This window comes from Pelodiscus sinensis, chromosome 8, assembly GCF_049634645.1.
Source record: "Pelodiscus sinensis isolate JC-2024 chromosome 8, ASM4963464v1, whole genome shotgun sequence".
NCBI classification, from domain to species: domain Eukaryota; kingdom Metazoa; phylum Chordata; order Testudines; family Trionychidae; genus Pelodiscus; species Pelodiscus sinensis.
In genome coordinates, this window is record NC_134718.1 from 18,166,875 (window position 1) to 18,188,242 (window position 21,368).

The 21,368-nt window shown below is 44.3% G+C and overlaps 1 protein-coding gene across 1 annotated transcript in view; it reads left to right on the forward strand.

Moving 5' to 3' along the window:
• Nucleotides 1-21,368, forward strand: part of MMRN2 (multimerin 2) — a 52,213-nt gene that overhangs the window by 22,264 nt on the left and 8,581 nt on the right. The window contains exons 2-6 of the mRNA XM_014578735.2: nt 4,781-4,903; nt 7,571-7,677; nt 9,232-9,285; nt 11,805-11,969; nt 14,116-16,050. Coding sequence (XP_014434221.2) covers nt 4,781-4,903; nt 7,571-7,677; nt 9,232-9,285; nt 11,805-11,969; nt 14,116-16,050 — 2,384 coding nt within the window. The remainder of the gene's footprint in view (nt 1-4,780; nt 4,904-7,570; nt 7,678-9,231; nt 9,286-11,804; nt 11,970-14,115; nt 16,051-21,368) is intronic.

Consider the following 21,368-nt stretch of genomic DNA (forward strand, 5'->3'; position numbering starts at 1 on the left):
AGGGTGCATAAAGAAAAGTTCTTCATTAGTTCCCATAATAGAAGGACTAGAGGACACCAAATGAAATGAATGGGTAGCAGGCTTCAAACTAACAACAGAAAGTTCTTCTTCAGAAAGCAAATAGTCAACCTGTGGAACTCCTTGCTGCAGGAGGCTGTGAAGGCTACAACTAGAACAGAGTTTAAAGAGAAGTGAGATAAAGTCATGGAGGTTGGGTCCATGGAGTGCTATTAGCTAGGGAGTAGGAATGGTGTCCCTGGCCTCTGTTTGTGGAAGGCTGGAGATGGATGGCATGAGACAAATGGCTTGGTAATTGTCTTCGGTCCATCCCCTCCAGGGTACCTAGTGTTGGCCGCTGTCAGCAGACAGGCTACTGGGCTAGATGGACCTTTGGTCTGACCCAGTACGGCCATTCTAAGCTCAGGGTCGGGGGTCTCAGTGGACCACCTTGATTTTCATGCCAACCTGCTCCTGGGTGGCCAGGCTGGCAGCTCTCCTGCCCTAGATGGCCACTTTCCTGTGCCTAGTGCAGAGGTCGTGGATGAGGTCCACGATGTCTGCACTAGACCAGGCAGGCGCCCACCTCTTACGGACCTGGGCATGCTCCCAGGAGCCGCCAGCCTGGTCCCGGGAAGAGGGGGAGGGCTGGATGGCAGCGGGTGGCCGGCTCGAGCTGTGCCAGGTGCAGGGTCTGCTGGCTGGGTGCTGGCAGGCTTGTACCTGGAACGGGCATCGTAGCTAGCCCGTGCCCCTTTAAGGGCTCCGGGGCCGGGAGGGGGATAGAAGAGTTTCCCTGGTGGTGTCCAGAGTGGCCACCAGGGAAAGCTGGGGAGGGCTAGCCTCCCACTAGTTCGAATTAAAAGGCTACACAGCCCTTAATTCGAACTAGTTAATTCGAACTAGGCGTTAGTCCTCATAGAATGAGGTTTACCTAGTTTGAATTAAGTGCACCTGGGATTAGCGGGCTGCCTCGCCCTCCCTCCAGCCAGAGTGGAGAGTTTTTGGAGGGCGCACCACACATTGCAATCAGGGAACCCCAGCTGGGAGCAGAGGTGGCTGCTGTTGCATAGGGTCCCATTAGAAATTAGCAATTTCCCCTCCCCCCACAATAGCACTGGCCCTCTCTTATCCCTCCCCCTCATTTTTCTGGGCTGCTGCTTTGCTGGCTGGAGGGAACTGCGGCGGAGGGTGGCGTGGCGGAGCGGCTCTGATCGCAGCTCTCCCGCCGGAGCAGGCGATGGCTGTCTCCAGATGCTGATTGCTCAAGCACTTGGCGGGCACGAGGCACCTGTAGCAGCGGCGGCAGCAATGGGAGCTGGCTGCTGAGGGGAGGCGGGGAGAATGTGTCTGTCGCCTGCCCCAAGCCGGTGCCCGGGCAGGGGACAGCCACAGCAGGGGGCCCATGTGGTGACGGCACCAGGCCATGGGTGCCCCTTGGGTGCATTTGCGGCCAGAGAAACTGGAGGAGGGTCGCGCTTGTCCCTGGCGCTCGGGGGATGGGGTCCCGCTGCGGCTGAGCCCCGGCACCCGCCGAGCCCCTGAACTCCGCTCCAGTGAGCTTGGAGCTGGCTGCCAGGAGCAGCCGCCACGGCCGTGGCCTGGCACACTGGGCTCAGGGTCACCAGCCGCAGCAGCCCCACACCGCCCTCCAGGAAGCGCCCCAGCAGGGGTCGCGCCTCTGGGCTGCCCACGCAGAGCTCCCAGTGACCCGGGGCCAGGCACAGGCTCCAAGCAGCCGGCTGTGGGGCTCCCCGCCTGCTCCTCTTGCTGGCCAGAATGCCGCCCCTGACAATGTGCCGCCCCAAGCACCTGCTTGTTTTGCTGGTGCCTAGAGCCGGTCCTGGGTCCTTTGAGACTGAGCAATCTGAACATTTTATAATCTTTGGTGTGCCAGGCATGCCCCATGGCCTGCCTGTGAATCCATGGTGAGGCTGGATAAAGGCTGAGGAATTTATCCTTGTTACTTGGTTGGCGAGTCACTCTTGCCAGCATACCCACGGTCACCTCTAAAAGAACCATGTCAAAAAGAGTCCTTGGTCCAAAACTGCTAGTTAACATCAATTGTAGAATTGGGGTTTTTTTTCCTAATGGGAAAATGATGAAAACCACAATTCTGTTTGCAACTGGCCTTCTAACAACCTGAATCTCCAGAAAGTGATGCGGTGAATAAAAATGTGTGGGCTCCATGTCAAAGGAATTATTACGGTTCTGCCCGAGCATGTAAAATGTCATTTGCAGCTGTTATACTTCAAGAGGCAGAGTTCAAGTAACCTGCCCATTGGGAGACAGGTTATTTAGATTTTAAGTCCCAACAAGATCGCTGGGATCATGTGGACCTTCTGGGTAACACAGACCCATAGAATTTCGCCAAGTGATGCCTGTCACAGACACTGAGCTTCAGGAGAGAGTGTACCACGGTGTATCCCCAAAACGTCATCTCTTTGATTGAAGGGTCAGATATAAATACCTCCCTAGGGGAACACTGTTCACTCGATTATTGAGACAGTCGCTCCTCAGCTTTCCAGCCTGTTCGGTTAACGCGCGGTTCGCAAGCCTCGCCTCTGGGGGTCACTTCTTGTGGAGTTAACATTCCATGTAAAAGTCTTATGATATTTTTGGTGACAAACTGGTGGTGGACGTGTGAAGTAGCCGCTCTGATGGAGACCTGGTTCCCTGCTGTTAAGGGAAGCCCCAAGTCTCCCGGCCAGATCAAGGTAAACCATGATCTGCATTTGGTCCATAGGCCATGCCTGGTAGGGGGTAGAAAGCAGTTCTGCATGCTGCTGTTCCCCTTCCCTCCCAAGCTGGGGGAATAACACTGCAGGGAAGCTGTGTCCCTGCACTTGCTTACAGGCTCCACCCACTGCTCGGGAATTGTAGCCAATAACAGCATCGGAGAGAGACGTCTGCAAGTGCAGGGCAGCATGGAGCTATCTGTCTCCCCAAGAACTGAGACAGCTGGGTGCCCCGATCCCTTCTCCCTGCCTGTCCAGGCCTCTGCACTCCTGTCCTGCTCCTATACTCTATCTCCTTCCCAGAGCTCACACTCCACCCCACTCCTGCAACCTACCTCCCGCCAGGACCCTGCACTCTCAGCCCACTCCTGCACCCTGCTTCCCACCCAGTCCCTGTGCCCCCACTCCGCACAGCGAACCCTCCCTTTTAGCTTCAGAGCTTATGGGTGCCCCACAAAATCTACTAGCCTCCAGCCCCCAGAAAAGTGAATCTGCCCTGAGCCTTGGCATCCCTTCCCGCAGGGCTGGATTGTGAGGGGAACCCTGGCACCATGCGGCAAGCGAGACAAGTCTTTTTTTCCTGCTTATTAGGTGGGAGCCACGCCGGTGACTTTTATTTTTTGCTTCTCACTTGTGTGTGGCTTCCAACTGCTTGCCCTGTGGGTCAGTGGCTAACCACCGATAAACGGTTCCCCAGCCCTGCACTAGACTGTCTATAGATATGTGCTCTGTAAAATCTTACAAGCTGGTTCAATAGACTCTTCCTCTAGAAACTATTACAGTCAGAGTGCTAACCAAGGAGCCCAGTTTCCTTGCCATTTGGGACCCACTTATCTCTTTCTTGCAAGCATTAAACATAGCCCCATTTGTGTTAATTACTGACCTGATGTAGTTTTGGCTTGGCTCCTTTATTGTTTGAGTAATTGCTGAAGCTTCTTGAATAGACACTATCAAACAAAGGATGGGTAACGTGTTCCCATTTTAACACTAATTACAAGTTGATTTTCCCAGGGTGTTTTTGTGTGTTTGCTCTCTTGTGTGTGAGCAGATTCCCCCTGCCTGCCAATGTCTACTCACTCTCTGGTTTTGTAACACCTTGCCTACGAGATTTTTAGTTCAGAGAAACTGTCTTGGGCTAGTTATGAAGCCTTGGAAATAGAGCGCTGTTGGGACTAGTGGATTCCAGTATAATTTAGCCTTGTAAAAATTAGCATGAAAATTTACCAGCCCAGAAACAAAAACTCGTTTACCCTTCGAATGGCCATGAGAATGAAACAAACACATGATGCTGTACTCACTTTTTAAAGATGATTTTCCTTTGGTGGTGGATTTTTTTCCAAGGCTGATGCAATTAATATTAAGGAAGACCAATATATCACCTAAAGAAAAGAACTGCCTAGGAACAAGTCTCAGAGGGCACCATATTAATCTATTTGCAAAAACAACAAGGAGTCCAGTGGCACCTTAAAGACAAACAGATTTATGTGGGAATAAGCTTTCGAGGGTAAAAAATACTTCATCAGATGCATGGAAGCTCATGTCCATGTCAATCTGTTCATCTTTAAGGTGCCACAGGTCTCCTCGTTCTTTAGGAACAGTCTTTCTACAAGTGGAGTTTATAGTTGTATTGAGCCTTGGATTTTCAGAACCAGTCACCCATTGTAATCCAAAATTAATACCATTTGATGCCTAGCTACATGATTCAACATGGCAGTCAAGTTATTTGATTTCTACATGTCCTCAATCAGCCAATAAGATATTTGCAGGTGAAGCTTTGAGCCTGTAAGCTGAACCCAAAATTGAGAGGGTTGCAAACATGGCTCTAGGTTGTGATAGCCCCATATTCAGAGACTACTCCTTGGTAATGTTTATTAGTGTTCAATGCAACCACAGAGCAAAGGAAATAAACCACAAGGAAAAGCTTTTCCAGAGATTTCCATTTCCCCTTTTCGACATTCAGCTTGAAAAGCACGCTGCCCTGGCATTGCAGGGATTTTTGAAAACTTTCATTTCAAATTCTTTCCCTGTGCTTTCCCCCCTCCCAGGAACTGGTGTTCCTTCGTGAAGACCCAGCTGGTCACATATGCTGCTGCCTGCAAGAAAGAGAAATATGTGATTAAATCACAACAACCTTGTTCAAATGGAGCCCCCGACTGCCAGAAAATCATGTAAGTACCCTTAGTGCTATCCTTATGTGTATGACATAGTGCCCAGAAACATGTTGTGCTAGGCACTAACAAGATGGGTCCTATCCCATGGAGCTTTCAACCTAAGTATCGGCCAAAAGGGAACAGCTGGGTGTAGACAGATGGTCAAGTTCAAGTAAAGAATGATGCCTTATTGGCCAGTCTCTGCACACGAGCAGCTTAGCCCTTGTGGAGTTGTTTCTACGAGTCGCAGAAAGGAGTTTTGGGGAGGGATTGGAGGAAGGCAACGAGGCAGCTTTGCTGACGTATGTGGGGGGTTCCCCCAGGATGCAGGGCTGGACAGGAGATAGCATGAAGATGTTTGTTTGAAAACTGAAGAAGTGGGCAATGGGGGTTGGCATCATAGGCCAGCGGTGCGCAATCCATGGAAGGGGGTTGTGGCTGTCCTCTTGAGGAGTCGCAGCATCGGGTTGGCTGCCATTTTCTTTTCCTGGCTCAGCGGGGGCAGGAGTGGCAGGCAAGCAGAGCACAATTTATTTAAAGGGGCCACAACCTTTTTTTTTTCCTCAACCAAAATTCCTGGGGGTCACGCTGGGAAAAAGGTTGCACACTACTGCCATAGGCCACCTGGCGCATCAGTGGTTAATAGGTGGGGTGGGTGGGGCAGGGTTGACTATGAAGTGCCTTGAAAGCAAATAAAAGCTGCGGAAGGCAAGTAGAGAGATCAAAGAGAAGTGTGACAGTCAGTGTGATGGGTTAGGAAGATGTACAACAGTAAAACAAAACAAGCAGCCCCAACACCCTGCCTTTCTAGATACCTCATACAATTGGAGAAACAATGAATATTTATTTTTTTGATTATCTGCTTCTTTGCTGGCTTTAGTAAAATCAATGAGGGAGTGACAGATTTTTCCTTTCGCTATTTAGGGAGAGATGTTCCTAAGTCACTTAGCGTATGTATACACTGCAAAATAAAGTGTGTTCTAACTTAGGCTTGCTAGCTCAAGTAACAGTGAAGACGTAGTTAAAAGCCAAGTTGCCTTGTATTCACTGCCACTTCAACCTGTGTTCACTAGCAGAGGTTAAGAACATACTTTTTTTTTTTCCAGAGAAGATATGCCCTTGCCCTTGAAAGCCAGAGGGACTTGTACTCCTACTTCATGATGTTCTTTTTCAAATCCAGTCCATATATCTGTCTGTGTCTACATATCTACACGTGTGTGTGTGTGTGTGTGTGTAAGTAATCTAAAGTGAGCTTAAGCATCTTTAAGCGAGGGAGACTGCAACTGTCCATCGACTTCAGTGGGACTACTTACTACTTACACTGCATCACATTAAGCACTGCAAGCATGTCCAGGTTCAGGGCCTAAGACAGCATTGGGTGCTATTCTCTGACAAGTAATGTCTGTGCAAGGAAGAGCTTGAGGTACTAATATTGGCACGTGACAGTGGTTGGGAAACTCTAGTTGAAAGGGAGATTTTCTGGTGTAAATAAACATTTAACATTCACCCACACAGTCTTACCCATGTTATTAATGTATTATTGAATCTAACTTTTAAAAAAAGTCTTATTCATAATCTATCCATGCATTAATTTGTCAGCTGCTCTGAACAACTAAACTGTCCAGTTTTGTATTTGTTGATAGCCTACAACAAACCACTAGTATTCTGGTACTAATACAGTGCTGCACACTGCAATAGAATGTCTGTTTACATTCCTTTGTAATTTATTTTAAAAAGTCACAAAAGATATTCCAGCTGGCATTTGGATTTTGAGTCAAATTTGGATCTGAATGTATAACCCTTCTGTGGTGTTTCTGATAAATATACCAACAATAAAACTGTAATTATGGGGCCCTTCAAGGCTACCATTTAGTAACGAGAGACCACCACACTTCTGGAATGCAGTCTTACTCCAACATTTGTGGGAGTACTTAGAGTAGAAAGTCAGTTATGAACACCAGAGGTACAGTCACCCACCTTGTTTCACACAGAAAGTACACTATTAGGCAGCAGCAGTGACAAGACCAAAACAAAATGAAACAACCCCCCACCCCAAACCAACCAACCAACAGCAAATCCAGTGCTGTTAAAAGTAAACTACTAAAAAAAAAAAGCAGAATTTTTCTTCTGTATATTAAAGTTTCAAAGTTGTATCAAGTCAATGTTCAGTTCTAAACGTTTCACAGAACTACCATCATGTTTTGTTCAGAGTTACGGATATTTGAGAGTTATGAACAGCCTTTATTCCCAGCGTGTTTGTAACTCTAATGTTCTACTGCAGAATGTGGAACAAGCTGTTGGCGCTCTGCTAATAAACAATGGCAACCTCCACCTTTCATCTGCAACTGGCTTTACTTTTGCGAGATACTACCGAAACTAACATTCAGCTGCTATCCTTGGACTTCCTTGCAACTAACACAATAATTCTTTTCTGCAAGAGGCCTATAGAGAGGGAGCTACTAAAACTGAGTGTGAAAATCAAATCGCAGTTCACTGAGATGGAACAGACTTGCTCTCACTGCATGGTTAGTATGAATGCTCTGTGAGCACTGTAGATGCATGTTATCATCATTTCTTAATTTGTATACTAGCCAGTTAGTACAGTATAAGCACCAGATTCTCAGCTGGTGGAGATTTATACCAATGGAGGATCTGGTCCTTAGTCTCATGTTTTTCATTTTCCAGGTATAGGGCAACTTTGAAGCCCGTGTACCATGTGAAGCAGAAGCTTTTAAACTCTTTGCACTGGAAATGCTGCCCTGGTTATACTGGCAAGAACTGTGAAGACCATGGTAAGGAAAGTTAGAAAGTGAATGTGAGCACTAGGACTAGATATTAATCATAGTGGTTTTGGTGAGGGGTAAGGGGGACATTTTTTTTAAATAATTAAGAACAAGAGAGCTGAGCAGAGCAAGAGGGCTTTAACTTTTGCATTATCCTGGGACCTACAACACTGCACACAGAAGAAGAAGCAGCAGCCCAAATTACATTATTATTAGACAACTTTTCTTTGTAATTAAGGAGGCCACTGTGAGAACAAGTCAAGGGAGGTTTTTCATTGAAACCTCATCTCCCGCACTTGTCCATGTGATCAGTAATTAAAAAGGTAGTTTTTCTATTTATCTTTGTGGATTTAGCTTTTTAGGGGTTTTTTTTGGATGGCAGCATTAGCCCTGTGTAAAGCACTGTATATTTTACAAGGTATACTATTGGCCAGTCTTTCATTTATTGTTAGAAGAAATACCATCAAATGTAGTGGTGCATTTTCTTTGTAAGTGAGCATTAAGAAATTAAACACAGCTGTCCTCTATTTTCCCAATTGCACAACACTCTTATGGCCAATTGCAACAATGTGTAGAGATTTGTAGTTAACTTTAGAGCCATAAAAAAGGAATTTTCAGAGATTTTGTTGAGAACCACAAAAATACTAGTAATTTATGGGCATTTTAAAGTTGTATATATACATAGAGACATTCCCAGCCAAATTGTTAAAATGTATAAGGTGGGTCCAATTTTTAATCTAAGCTTTAAAACTAAAAGTTAAGCAGCAGTGTACTTTAAAAAAAAAAAAAAAAAAAAAAAAAAAAAAGAGTGGTCCTGTAGCACCTTTTAGAGACTAACGAAATATATAGATAGTATCATGAGCTTTTGTGAGCACAACACACTTCTTTAGATGAATGAAGCAGCAGTGAGCTCCACTCATCTGAAGAAGTGAGTTTTACCCACGAAAGCTCATGACACTATCTATATATTTTGTTAGTCTCCAATGAGTCCTTCCTCGCTCATTTCTTAAAAGGTCAATCATTAAGCATGAATACAAGATCCACCAAGACTCTCTTATTATTTAAGCAGCACTGCACTGTAAAATATGTAACTGTTCCAATCCAGGAAAACTTTTTCTGCCCTGAGTAGCTTGTAATCCAAAGATTTGACCTTGGAATCTTAACTTATATCTTAACCCCACAGAAGGGTTATACATTCAGGTGAGGTAGGACTGGACTTCAATGTACAAGTCATTAAGAAGTAACAGATATTCCATTGACGGGTGCAGGAACTGGACCATTGTGTAGACTTGGTTTAATATGTGGAATGCTTCATGGTAGAAGTGGAATTGAATGAATAAAGAAAACAAGGGGCAGGTGCTTAACTAATGTAATTGACATAGCTTCATTGCCTTTAATGGTTCTGTCATAATTTATACCAGCTGAGGATCAGCCTTTAATTGTACAAAGGGAGATGAGATTACTTCTGTTCTGAGTAGTTATTGCATGAAACAACTCGCAGAGGAGGAGAAAACAAGGCTGTGCCATTACTATGCAATTTATCAAATCCCAATTTTGTTCTAGTGCTTGCTAACCATACAGAAGGACTGGAAGATGGAGAAGAGGTCTCAAACGAAAGTATGTTTTTGAACTTAACTAATTCACTGCATCTCTAACCCCATAAAAACACAGATGTATACAATGAATAGAATTTTTCAGCTGCAGTATACACGCTCTACATCAATAATAGCTGTATAATGAATTTGGTTACTTTGGAAAGGCCTTTCCTTTTCAGTTGGTGAGAAGTGTTTTAGTATAAAATCTTGTTTGTGTTACTCCAGTGTAACATTAAAAAATGAGTGGTCCTGTAGCACCTTTTAGAGACTAATGAAATATATAGATAGTATCATGAGCTTTTGTGAGCACAACACACTTCTTTAGATGAATGAAGCAGCAGTGAGCTCCACTCATCTGAAGTGGGTTTTACCCACGAAAGCTCATGACACTATCTATATATTTTCTTAGTCTCCAAGGTGCTACAGGACCCCTCATTTTATAGTTTATTAAGTTACAGACTAAGACGGCTACCCCTCTGACATTTTCAAAATTGAATGTGTAGTTAAGATTCTTTTGCCAAAGGGGAGGCACCTAAATAAGTAGTCAGTTTTTGAAAAATGTACCAAGCACCTGGCAGCTGCCAAGGACATTGGTGCTGTACAAGTACAGATCTGTTCGAAATACCAATCGTATTTCTGGTGTCTGGCTGCCATAGACTGACTTGTAATACAAGAATACCCAGGAAAACTAAAGTAACCATTCTTCCACTTTATATCAAACTGGCTCTTAACAAGATGAGAATACCAACTAATACAAAGAGTGTTTTTTTTTTTTTACTGTTTTGGAGATTTCAACATGAAATCATTCATCATCCAAGGTGAATTCTACTATTGCCAATAAATGGAAACCTGTCACTCAGAATTCTTTTCAGAAAAACAACCTACCCAAAATGGTATTTTAGAATAATTAATAAAACAGACCTACCCAAGCCTTGGCTGGAATTACTATGGAGTTAGTGCTGTAGATCCATACCTCAGCACTCTGTCCAGTCAGTCTGACAAAATGTACTGGTTCCTTGTGTGTCCGGGAAATGCTGCAGCTTTTAAGTGCTATTAAATATCTCCTACCAGCTGACTTTAAGGCAACGTTAAAGCATCGGAAGAGACTGTCCTCTCTCAGACACTGAGCTTGGCTTGCATAAATAGCTGCTGCAAGGAGAGTTGAGAGTATAAAAAGATTTTTAATGATGGTGCAGGCCAACAGAGCTGGGTTGGAAATATTTTCTCCCATCACATGATAATTGTCAAGATTTTTAAAAAATTTTTGTTTTGCATTGAGATGAAAGAAACACACCTTTTGATATATTTGGGAAAAAAGACCCCCTCAATAGCCTGTAGTTTAGGTGTTTAGCTCACATATAGGAGATAGGGATGTGAACAACTAGTCCCATTAACCCTGGGTTTCAGGTAGCGCTGCTTTGAAACACTGCATGCAGCCTGGGGCCAGCTAGGGACTCCCCACCATGCTTTCCCCTTTGAAGTGTAGCTACCGCCAGAAGTTGCAGAGACAGCCTTATCGACTAATCGAATAGTCGATGCAAATTGCATTGACTATTCAATTATCTGATTAACTAAATTGAACATCTCTGCTAGAAGATCTGGGTTCCAATCATTAGCCTAGCAGCTCTTCTGTTCTCTTACCCAGCACCTTCCAATTTTGACCAGAAATTCTATCCTGGACTTGAAAAACATTCCCAATGAAAAACTGTTTTGCTAAAAAAAATTCCCAATCAGCTCTACAAGCCAATGACTCATGATTATAGGTAGATCAATTTTGCTATCCTTTTAGCGCCCACCTGGCACTGCAGCTAGTAGGTGGATTTTCCGCTTCAATAGTTATACATTCACAAGTCCTGCATGAATTAGCATGTTAAAATAGCAGTATGGCTGTGACAGCAGAGACAACTAGTTTGAGCTGCAGCCTGTGAAGCTGTGGCCATATGTTATTTTAGTTTGCTAGCTTGACCAGGTACATCTGCCTGAGCTTGGAATCTCACTTTCTAGTTGCTGTGTAGCCGTAACCTTAGCCAAATTGGCTTGAATGCTGTCATTCTGCAAGAGATCCTTATGGCATGGAGGAGAGCTATCACCAAAATACTCCCACTGAAATAGCGGTGATTACATGTTTACGAGAGCATATGGTATGTCCCCGCAAATAAAATATTGTTCACCAACTCACTGGAAGATTCAAGAATGAATTAAATATTTACTCAGTTCTGTAAGGAATACAAGATTTGGTACAAAGCCTACACCAGGTTAAGGCTAGACAGGTTGGGGGAGGGATAGCTCAGTGGTTTGAGCATTGGCCTACTAAATCCAGGGTTGTGAGTTCAATCCTTGAGGAGGCCATTTAGGGATAAAATCTGTCAGGGATGATATTTGGTCCTGCTGTGAAGGCAGGGGACTGGACTTGATGACTTTTCAAGGTCCCTTCCAGTTCTAGGAGATAGGCATCTCCATTCATTTCAGGTTAGGGCATACCTTTCACAGTGTTGATTGCTGGCTATTTTGTCTGATCAATTTCTTCCATTTTGCAACAAGTGGTGCAATCACTGCAGGGCGAAGAAATTATGAAAACCATTCAGAATCATGAGGCACTTCTGGAAGATCTTCAGAATGATATCCACCAAGCAGCCGGAGATTTGAAGAAACTATTTGAAAACAACCTTACCACTGTGACATCAAAAATGAGCCAAAATAAATCTGGTGAGAACTGGCAGAGAAAGAGTTGGGATGGGCAACCTAGGCTAGTGAGTGGACCGCATGAGTGGCCGTCCTTCATAGCAATGGGCCCCAAGAATGTCATAACCAATACAGTCTGCTGGGCTAGGGTCGTTTTGCTAACTGCTTGTGTACCGAGAATTTTCAGCGTGCGCTCATTGAACCATAGTGGCACTTTGATTAGATGCAGAAGGAGCACGCGCTCTCTTAGCCAATGTTGTGTGTAATCAGAACACACCCCTCACTTCATGTGCCCTTGCTTTGTGTGTCACGTTAGTAATACTGGTAGGGGAAAAAAACCTTTGCAGACAGACACCAGCGAAATCTGGAAACCCTGCATGTGGGCAACCATAAACAAAATGCCTTGTGGGCCACACATGGGCCGCATGTGGCCCACAGGCTGCAGGATGCCCACCACCGCTGTTGAGTCATATATACTAGAAAGAACATCTAGGGTACGTCTAGACTACATGCCTCGGGCGACAGAGGCATGTAGATTAGACTACCCGGCATAGGAAAATGAAGCAACGGTTTAAATAATCGACGCTTCATTTAAATTTAAATGGCTGCCACGCTGAGCCGATCAGCTGTTTGTCGGCTCAGCGCGGTAGTCTGGATGCTCCGCGGTCAACATCAAAGGCATTTGTCGACCTCCCAGGTATGCCTCCTGGGATGAGATTATTTAAATCGCCGCTTCATTTTCCTATGCCGGGTAGCCTAATCTACATGCCTCTGTTGGCAGAAGCATGTAGTCTAGACGTACCCCTAGAGACTAAAACCTGGCATTCTGTAGGGCTTTACTTCAATTGTCAGATATATCTACACTGCAGAGGTATGATCGCAGCATGCAGACACATAATTGTATTAGTGTTGATTAAACTCTCAAACTCTAGCAATGAAGCTTTGGCAGCACAGGCTAGATATAATTAGACCCAAGGCCAAGGGCAAGTTTGTCAGGGCTGCAGTTTCATTGCTACTAGTACTTGTGTTAGCTAGTTCAAAGTTAACTAAGGTGTATTTAAATATGCTGCAATCACACTTCTGATTAAAACAAACACGATTAGAATGAGCAAAACCCAGACATGGGTTAAATGAGTGCAACTCTAATGGAAGTCAGGGTGCATCTACACTGCACCTGTAACCCGAAATAAGCTAGGTAATTTGAGCTACACAAATTGCATAGCTTATTTTGCATGTATTACAAAATACAGCGCTCTTCTAAAATGTCCCTTAATCCTTGTGGAATGAGGTTTACAGAGATGTTGGACTAGCATACCCATTATTGTGAAAACTATTTCAAAATAATGGGCTTGTTTAAAAGATGCAGAATAGCTATTTCCAGGGTTCGCCAAGCTGACTGCGCTCCGCGGCCGCGCCGGGCTAAAATCTACTCGCCATGGGCGAGTAGATTGCCTTAATTGTCGAGCCCTGGCTACTTCAGGATGTTGGAAGTATCCCAACATAGCGCCACAGTGTAGACGTACCCTCACTGAACTCAATTAAATCATGACAAATTGGGGTATAAGGTAGTTATAAACCACAGCAAAGTTTAATTTGAATTTGGCATTCAGCTAGTGCACAGCTTAGGGCAATTTACATGCCACAGTGGCTGAATAATGGGAATCAGGAAAAGTGATTGACTACCTAAGAGAAAGCCGGCACCTTCTTTTCCTACTGAACCCTTCACCTTCCTCCCTTTACTGTGCATGTTTTTTCACAGTCATTGCATACACATTATTCTGAATTCCAATTTGGTGCAAGTCACGCAATTCAGACAGACACGGTCATTCTTCTTCAAACCAGCCCATGCTCCATTCATATCTTTTCCTGCTGACCATGACTTATTAGTGAACCATGGGTATGCTCACTTTAAATTGGAAGTTATTTTTGCAACCGTAAGTATTAATATAAGCATCAAACTTCATTCTCTTTTAGAAGGAAACTTATTTTTGGGGAATATTGTGGCAGTTATCACAGAAAAATACTTAGCCAGAGACGTGTGTGGATTTGTCTATATCTGGTCCTATCCTGAAAGTTTATTTTCCCAGAATGTCATTTAATTTTTTTCTGTTAGTTTTATAGGAATGTTTTGCTTAAATTTTGTGTTATACACTTTAATTTTATATTACAGAACTGCCTGAAAGGCTCCTTCAGCAAATGCTGTTTCCCCATATGGAGAGTTTTCTAAGAGATCATTTTAACCCAATGTGGGCAAGCTTCAATAAAAGCTTACATAACCTTTCCAGCATGATAAGGAACTTGTCCAAGGATGTGGAATCCAATAAAAAAAGCATAGAAAAATTCCAAGAAAGCACTGTGCCCAAGAAGGAATTCCAGGAGCTAGGAACTAAGTTTGAATCAAAAGTTCAAGAAAATGTAGTGAGATTGGACCAGCTGAAGAGAGAAATAGGCAATCATCTACACCTACAACAGGCTACCATTCACTACAATCTCACCATGAACAAGGCTGACACTGATATGAAACTCAAGAGGTATCATAAGATACAGCAGTCCCATTTGTTAGCTTTGAACAATAGCATGGCAGACATGAAACAAGAGCAAGAAAACCTTGAAGATGAACTTGAGACTTTGAATAGAAACTTAACAGAACTCTCTTTATACTATGACAACAAAGATGAAGCTACCTGGCTATCCATAAGGCAACTCAATGAGACTCTGATAGGGCATGCAAAGCAGCTTGAAGAATTATACAAGGAATCAGATGAGGCCTTTGAGGATATTACTAATTTAGAAAAATGGGTTAAGGACTTAAAAGCCAAGTCAAAGCATGAAGCAGAGGAGTTCAGAGTGTCTTTAATGGAGAAATCACTTATTATAGAAGAGAACAAAGCAGCTCTGGAAAGGCAGATATTGGAGCTCAACTATACCCTCTCAAATCTTCAAGAAAGCCACTGGGATCTCTTTAAGTACATGAGAGACTGCAATTGTCATAAAGTATCTTCTGACATGGACATACCAGAAGAAGATAAAAAGAATATCACCCGTTCTCCAGAGGACATCCAGCTAATCTCAAAGGAAGTGCAACACCTACAGATGGCTTTCAAGGATCTCTTGAGGAGTGAAATTGAAGAGCTGTCCAGGGCTTTTCATTCTACCCACCAGTCTCTTGGTTACCAACAAGAACAAAGCAGAGAATTGATGGACAACTTGTCTCTTCTTAAATCCCAGATTAAGATTTTGTCAGAAGATACTGGGTTCCTGAAGAAGAAATATGAGGAAATTAATGGTCACATCAAGTATCTCAATAGCTCTTTCAATTCTCTTTTGGAAGATGCAATGCGGCATGAAACAGCATTAGAGGCTTTGTTGGGAGCAGAGATTATGGAGGTCTTGTCTGAAGAAAACCCTAGTATCCTAATATCATCAGTAGCTCAACTGCAAGACATTCTCAGACACACCTCAGATAAAGTCAGAGAGCAAAATGTGACTTTAGAATCCCTTAAAAAGAGATTCAGTTTCCTGGAGATGGGTCGTGAGAGTCACCATGATGCTCAGAATGTTCCCAAATACCCTGAACATAAAAAGCAAACACACACGCTGGAGGAAGTCAGGCGCCCACACAGCAATGTAGAACACATGGAGCCTAACCATGAGGCTTCCAGGGATGACTCTGTAGATAATCCAGCATATAATGATATCATGACACTAAAAAAAGAGATTAAATGGTTAAGTATGGAGATCAGCAGACATCAGTCATGGAGGGATGATAGCAAGCACTGCTGCAATCATACCATGGTAAATCTAGTGGAACCACTCAGCATTTCAGTGCAGATTCTAAGGGAAGACTTAGCGAACACCAAGCAGAGTTTTGAAGATCATCTACAGATTTTTCAGAAACTGTTTGGAAGTAATGAAGAATTAGCTGCCTCAAACATAACTCTGGATATTGCAAAGATTCAGTCACTGATGACTAAAAAGATGAGGAGGCAGCAAAAAGGTCACGAGAAGCAAAAAAGGAGAGACAAGAAACAGAAAGAGGAGAGCAGAGAACACATGCAAACTATAAATGGAAGAAATAAAACAGAGGCTGAGCTTTTGGAAAAAGGTAGGTCTTCTCCCTCCCCTCCCCAGACTGTAGCCAGTGTCTGGGACTCACAGCAAGCTTCAGGTAAATGGTATATATAGTATGAGAACTGGTGGGCATCAGTGGAATCAATTATTTGACATTGCAATTTGGACAAGGCTTCAGTCTGAACTTCTGCGCTCAAGTCAGCTCCTTTGGTGTTTTAGAGTGGCGCAACTCTATTGTAGTCAGTGAAGATAAAGATTTGCAACAGCTGGGAGTATTACTGGCCCTTAACATTCAAAGCTCCATGTTTTGCTTGCAGTTGCTGGTGATGACTAAATGCTTTTATGTTCTGAGTCAGAATGAGGCTGCTGAGTCTCTAAGAACTGGCTCAGTCTCCACCATTATTTGAGTCTGGGAGGAACAGAAATGGTCCAATTCTGTTCATCTTGCTAACAGGACCAGATGTGTTAACTTAATTGTGTGACTTGAGTGAGCAAGGTGAGAAAGCTTGGGTCTAATGGAAGCATATTCCTTCTCCCTGTGAGAGATTCATACACAAGTTTCTACTTCATCAGTACACTTCATCATGGGTTACCAATCCCTCTTTCCTACAAACGTTCCTTGTGACTGTTAACCACATATCCCCACAACATGCTCATCTGGGCCACTACTAATCCTACATGCCAGAACCGCAGAGTGTTGCTTGTGTAATGATCCCTGCCCAAGATATTAAATTGCCCTGGTCACAGCATCAACCACACTTTCAGGTCAGCCCACTTAATGTTGTAAATACACAGTTAGAATAAATAAGCGGAGAGGTTATATAGTTCGATAATCGGTCACGTGAACTTAATGTTCACCAGCTCAATGCTCATGAGGCATAAGGGAGTGGTCAACAAAGGAGTTCCCTGTTGACCCATCAGTGTCTTGACTGCCGCTGAGCCGATGATCAGCTGAGCTGGCACAGCGCGGTGGACATTTTTATTTTAATGAAGCCAGGGATATTTAAATCCCTGCTTCACTGACTATGTCAGGTAGTCTAATTTACATGCCTTTGTTGGCAGAGGCATGTAGTCTAGACCAGTGGTCCCCAAAGCAGTGCCCGCCGGCACCATGGCGCCCGCTGGGGCATTTGTGTGCGCCTGCCAATAACCTGGGCCGGCCCCACCCCCGGCACGCGGCGCACTGGTGGCACCAGCCCCAGGCGCATGACACGCACCGGCGCCTGGTGCGCGGCCCTCAGGCGGCCCCAGCCCCGGGGCACATGCGGGCGTGCAGCGCCGGTGCCGGCCCCAGGCGCGCGGCTCGGGCGGCGGCGCCGGCCCCGGGTCCACAGCACAAGGTGCTCGGGCGGCCCCAGCCCCGGGGAACATGCCGGAACCGGGTGCAAGGGCATCCCCGCCCCTGGCATGCCTCAGGACGCGCGGCCCCGCCCCCGGCGCATGAGTGGCCCCACCCCCGGGTGCCCAGCACGTGAGTGGCCCCGCCCCCGGGCGCCCGGGAGCCTCTAAAGGTTGGGGACCACTGGTCTAGACATACCCAATCTGTAGAATAACTCTGATGCTGTACCTTAGTGCTGTTTCAAAGCTTTCCAAGGTGATTGATTGAATCATTTCTCAGTGACAGCAAAAGTAGGTGATGCTGATCATTATATTATTATACTATTTTAAATAAATACATACAGCTATCTGTGCATGTACTTAAATGAATTTTTTCAAATGCAAATTGCTATTAAGATCTAAATTAAACAGTCATTAAAATGATAGATGAGAGAAAATAAAAGATCCTATACCTTGCCTGTCTTGTGTGTCTACTATCCTCGGAGCGATATGGCTACAACTATACTGCATACAACAAAGGATATCTGCCTTTTACCTGCACTTTTCCATTTTTGACCCCATTTACACTTCTGTTTTTACATTTTAGCTGTATTGTCTACCTTACTCAAACTCTTGCAGTGTGTTCCTCAGAATAAGATAATATGTAACCGAGAACAGGTTTTCATGTGCAGCTGGAAAAAACCAGTTTAATAGCAGCCTGTTTATTTTTTCCTATGAGAACCTCAACGGACTAATCAAGTACATGTTTTTACTACAGCTTTTTCAATGTCAAGAATGGGAGCAACTCAGAAGTTAAAAGCCTGCTCTATAATGTCATTTCACTGAAAAATCCCTTGCTTTTCTGAATAAAGACTTCAGACTTGAGTACACTGGACACTCAGGAAAACTTAGGGAAATCAACTAACATGAAATGGCTTTAGTTTGCTATAACTTAGTCCATCAAAAATTAATTTACAGTGAATTAAAGCCACTTTACTCTTAAGTGAGATCATCTGTACAAGGCATGATGTATTTTATGTGTATTAATTTCATACCTCTTTTTGATTCCTGTTTCCTCCCATGTAAACAAGCTCTGAATGGAACCTAACATTCTCATCACTTAAAATGTGTTGTTTATTAACTGCTTTTGGCACTGATTCTGTAGATTCCTTTCTATAGCGCTTCACTGCACTGCCCTCTGCTGGTAAAAGAATTTCCCTACAGAGTCACAGATTTCTGATAATTTACTGTGATCTTTTGCATAGCATAGACTATAGAAGTTACATACATCAAGTCCAGTAACTCTGGACTGAGCTAGAGAATATCCTTTAATCTTGATGAAGAGTCTACTACATCTGTAGGTAAATTATTCTGATGATTAATTACTCTCCTCCTTAAAAATGTGTACCTTATTTCCAGTCTGACTTCAGCTTCCATCCAGTTAATCTTTTTATTCCTCTATCTACTAAAATAAAGATCACTATCAGAAATCTTTCCCCTGATTAAGTCATTTTTAACCTTTTCGATAAACTACACATATTGAGCTTCTGAAGTCTTTTACTGTAAAGCACGTTTTCCAGACCTCAGATTATTGTGTATTTTCTGAATGTTTCTGGGTTTTTTTTAAACACATCCTTTTTAAAGAGTGGACACTGGAACTGGAAACAGTATTCCAGAAATGGTCTTACCACTGCTATATAGAAAGGTAATACAAACTCTCAGCTCATCTTTTACAATGAAAGATTTAAAATACGGCACTGCTTTCAAATACATGTTTCCCAAAAGAGATTATTTTTACTAGAATTATGGAAACACCTATTGCACGTTCACTTCGTTTGTACAATGCCTAACACAACAGAGTCCTGGTCCATGAGGGACTCCTAGGCAACAATAGTTATACTAATTAACAGCAACTAATAAATCCTTTAACATAGGGTGGAAACCAGTCATTTGATTTCTATATACTGCTAATTAGGGCCCTACCAAATACACAGCTGTGAAAGATGCGTCATGGAGCATGAAATCTGGAATTGTATATTTACATACCATACAGATTTCATGGGGGAGCAGGCGCTCCAACAGATTTGCTGAGCCCCTGGGCAAGGTGAGTATGTCCAGCTCTGTGCTCCTGGAAAGGGCTGGGCTGCTCACCTCAGCGGCAATTTAAAGTGTCTGGGGCTCATCTACCACCGCACTTGCGGTAGAGGCGGCAGCTGGAAGCCCAAAGACTTTTTGAATCGGCGGGTCCTGGGGCAACCTCCTTCTTTGCTCTCCCTCTCTGCTCCCATTGGCAGGCCTGCAGATGAGACAAGCATTTCTCAAATTGAAGCCAAATTCAACTCAAATGGAGGGCATGGGGTTGTCAGGTTGTCATGGTTCTGCAATCCTCATGTCTGTGCTGCTTTCAGAGCTGGTGGCTGGAGAGCTATGACTGCTGAATAGACCCAGCTCTGAAGGCAGCATTGCCAGCAGCAGTTGAGAAGTAAGGGTGGCATATGTCATTGTTACTTCTACATTGCGACCTTCAGAGCTGAGTGGTTGAAAGTGACAGCTGCTGACAGAGCCCGGTTCTGCAGGCAGAAATAAGAGTAGAAATAACATATTATGCCATCCTTACTTATGCCATACTACTGGTGCTAGTTTCAAAGCTGAACTCCTGGCTAACAGCCTGCTGCTCTTTGGCTGCCCAGTTCAGAGACCAGCTTTGATGCTGGCAATGAAACAGAAATAAGGGTGGCAATACCACAACCTTCCTACAATAACCCTGTGACCCACCCCCTCACAGAAGGACCCGTTACTTCCTTCTGGGTCAGAACCACTGTAGTTACAATCCTGTAAAATTTCAGATTTAAATATCTGAAATCATGTAATTTATTGTTTTTAAAATCCTATGACTGTGAATTGACCAAAATAGACCATGAATTTTGTAGGGTTACATCTATAACGAATCCTTTACAAACATCTCAGAGTGTTAGTCTGTAACTTTAAAAACAACAAGCAGGACTGTGGCACTTCAGAGACTAACCAAAATATAAATAATGAGTAGAGCTGTCAAGCGATTAGAAGTGTGCACCTCCCCTTTGAAATGCCACGGCGGGGCAGCACTGCATGGAGCCCAGGATCACCTTGGGCTCCATGCAGCGCTGCTCCTTTGAAGCACCAGCGTGGCGTTTCCAAGGGGCAGTGCAAGGCATTCCGCACAACATTTCAGCGGAACCTGGGGTCAGCTGGGGACTCCCCAGCTGAACCCATTTCAGCAGGGTGCCCGGGATCATCTGGACAGTCCCCTGGGCTCCGCAGAAGCTGCCCCTTTAAAATGACGTCTCCACACATTTCATAGGGGGCAGTGGAGCCCAGGGTCAGGCGGGGACTACCCAGCTGATCCCAGGCTCCCCGTGGCATTTCCCCAGAACCCAGGATCAGCTGGGAATCCCCAGCTGACCCCGGTTCTGTGCGGCACTTCCCTGGAACCTGGGGTAAGCTGCAGACTTTCCAGCTGATCCCAAGTTCTGGGGAAATACCGCATGGAGCCCAGGATCAGCTGGGGAGTCTCCTCTCAGCTGTGAGGCAGCTACTCCTTTAAAACACTGCCTGCGCGCGTTTCAAAGAGGCAGTGAAGCCAGGGGTCAGCTGGGGATTCCCCAGCTGATCCCAGGGCTCCACATTGTGCTGCCCCTTTGAAGCACTGGAGCAGCACTTCAAAGGGGCAGTGCAGCATTAATGCTTGCAATTAACATGTTAATTCTGCCCTCCGTTAATTGCAAGCGTTAACGCATGTGAATTGACAGCCCTAATAATGAGCTTTGTGGGTAAAACCCACTTCATCAGATGAATTGGAGTGGAAATAACAGAAACAAAAGGGATATAGATAAAAGTAGAAAAAGTACCTGTCAACTGTAGGAACTGTGTTAATAAGACTAATTAAGTGGGTTGGAAGTGTCCCATACATAGCTTTAGATATGGAAATGCTGATGTTGAAGATGGGAGAAACTGGCTTCACAAACAGGTTTTATAAATCAGTGTTTTTAATGTAAC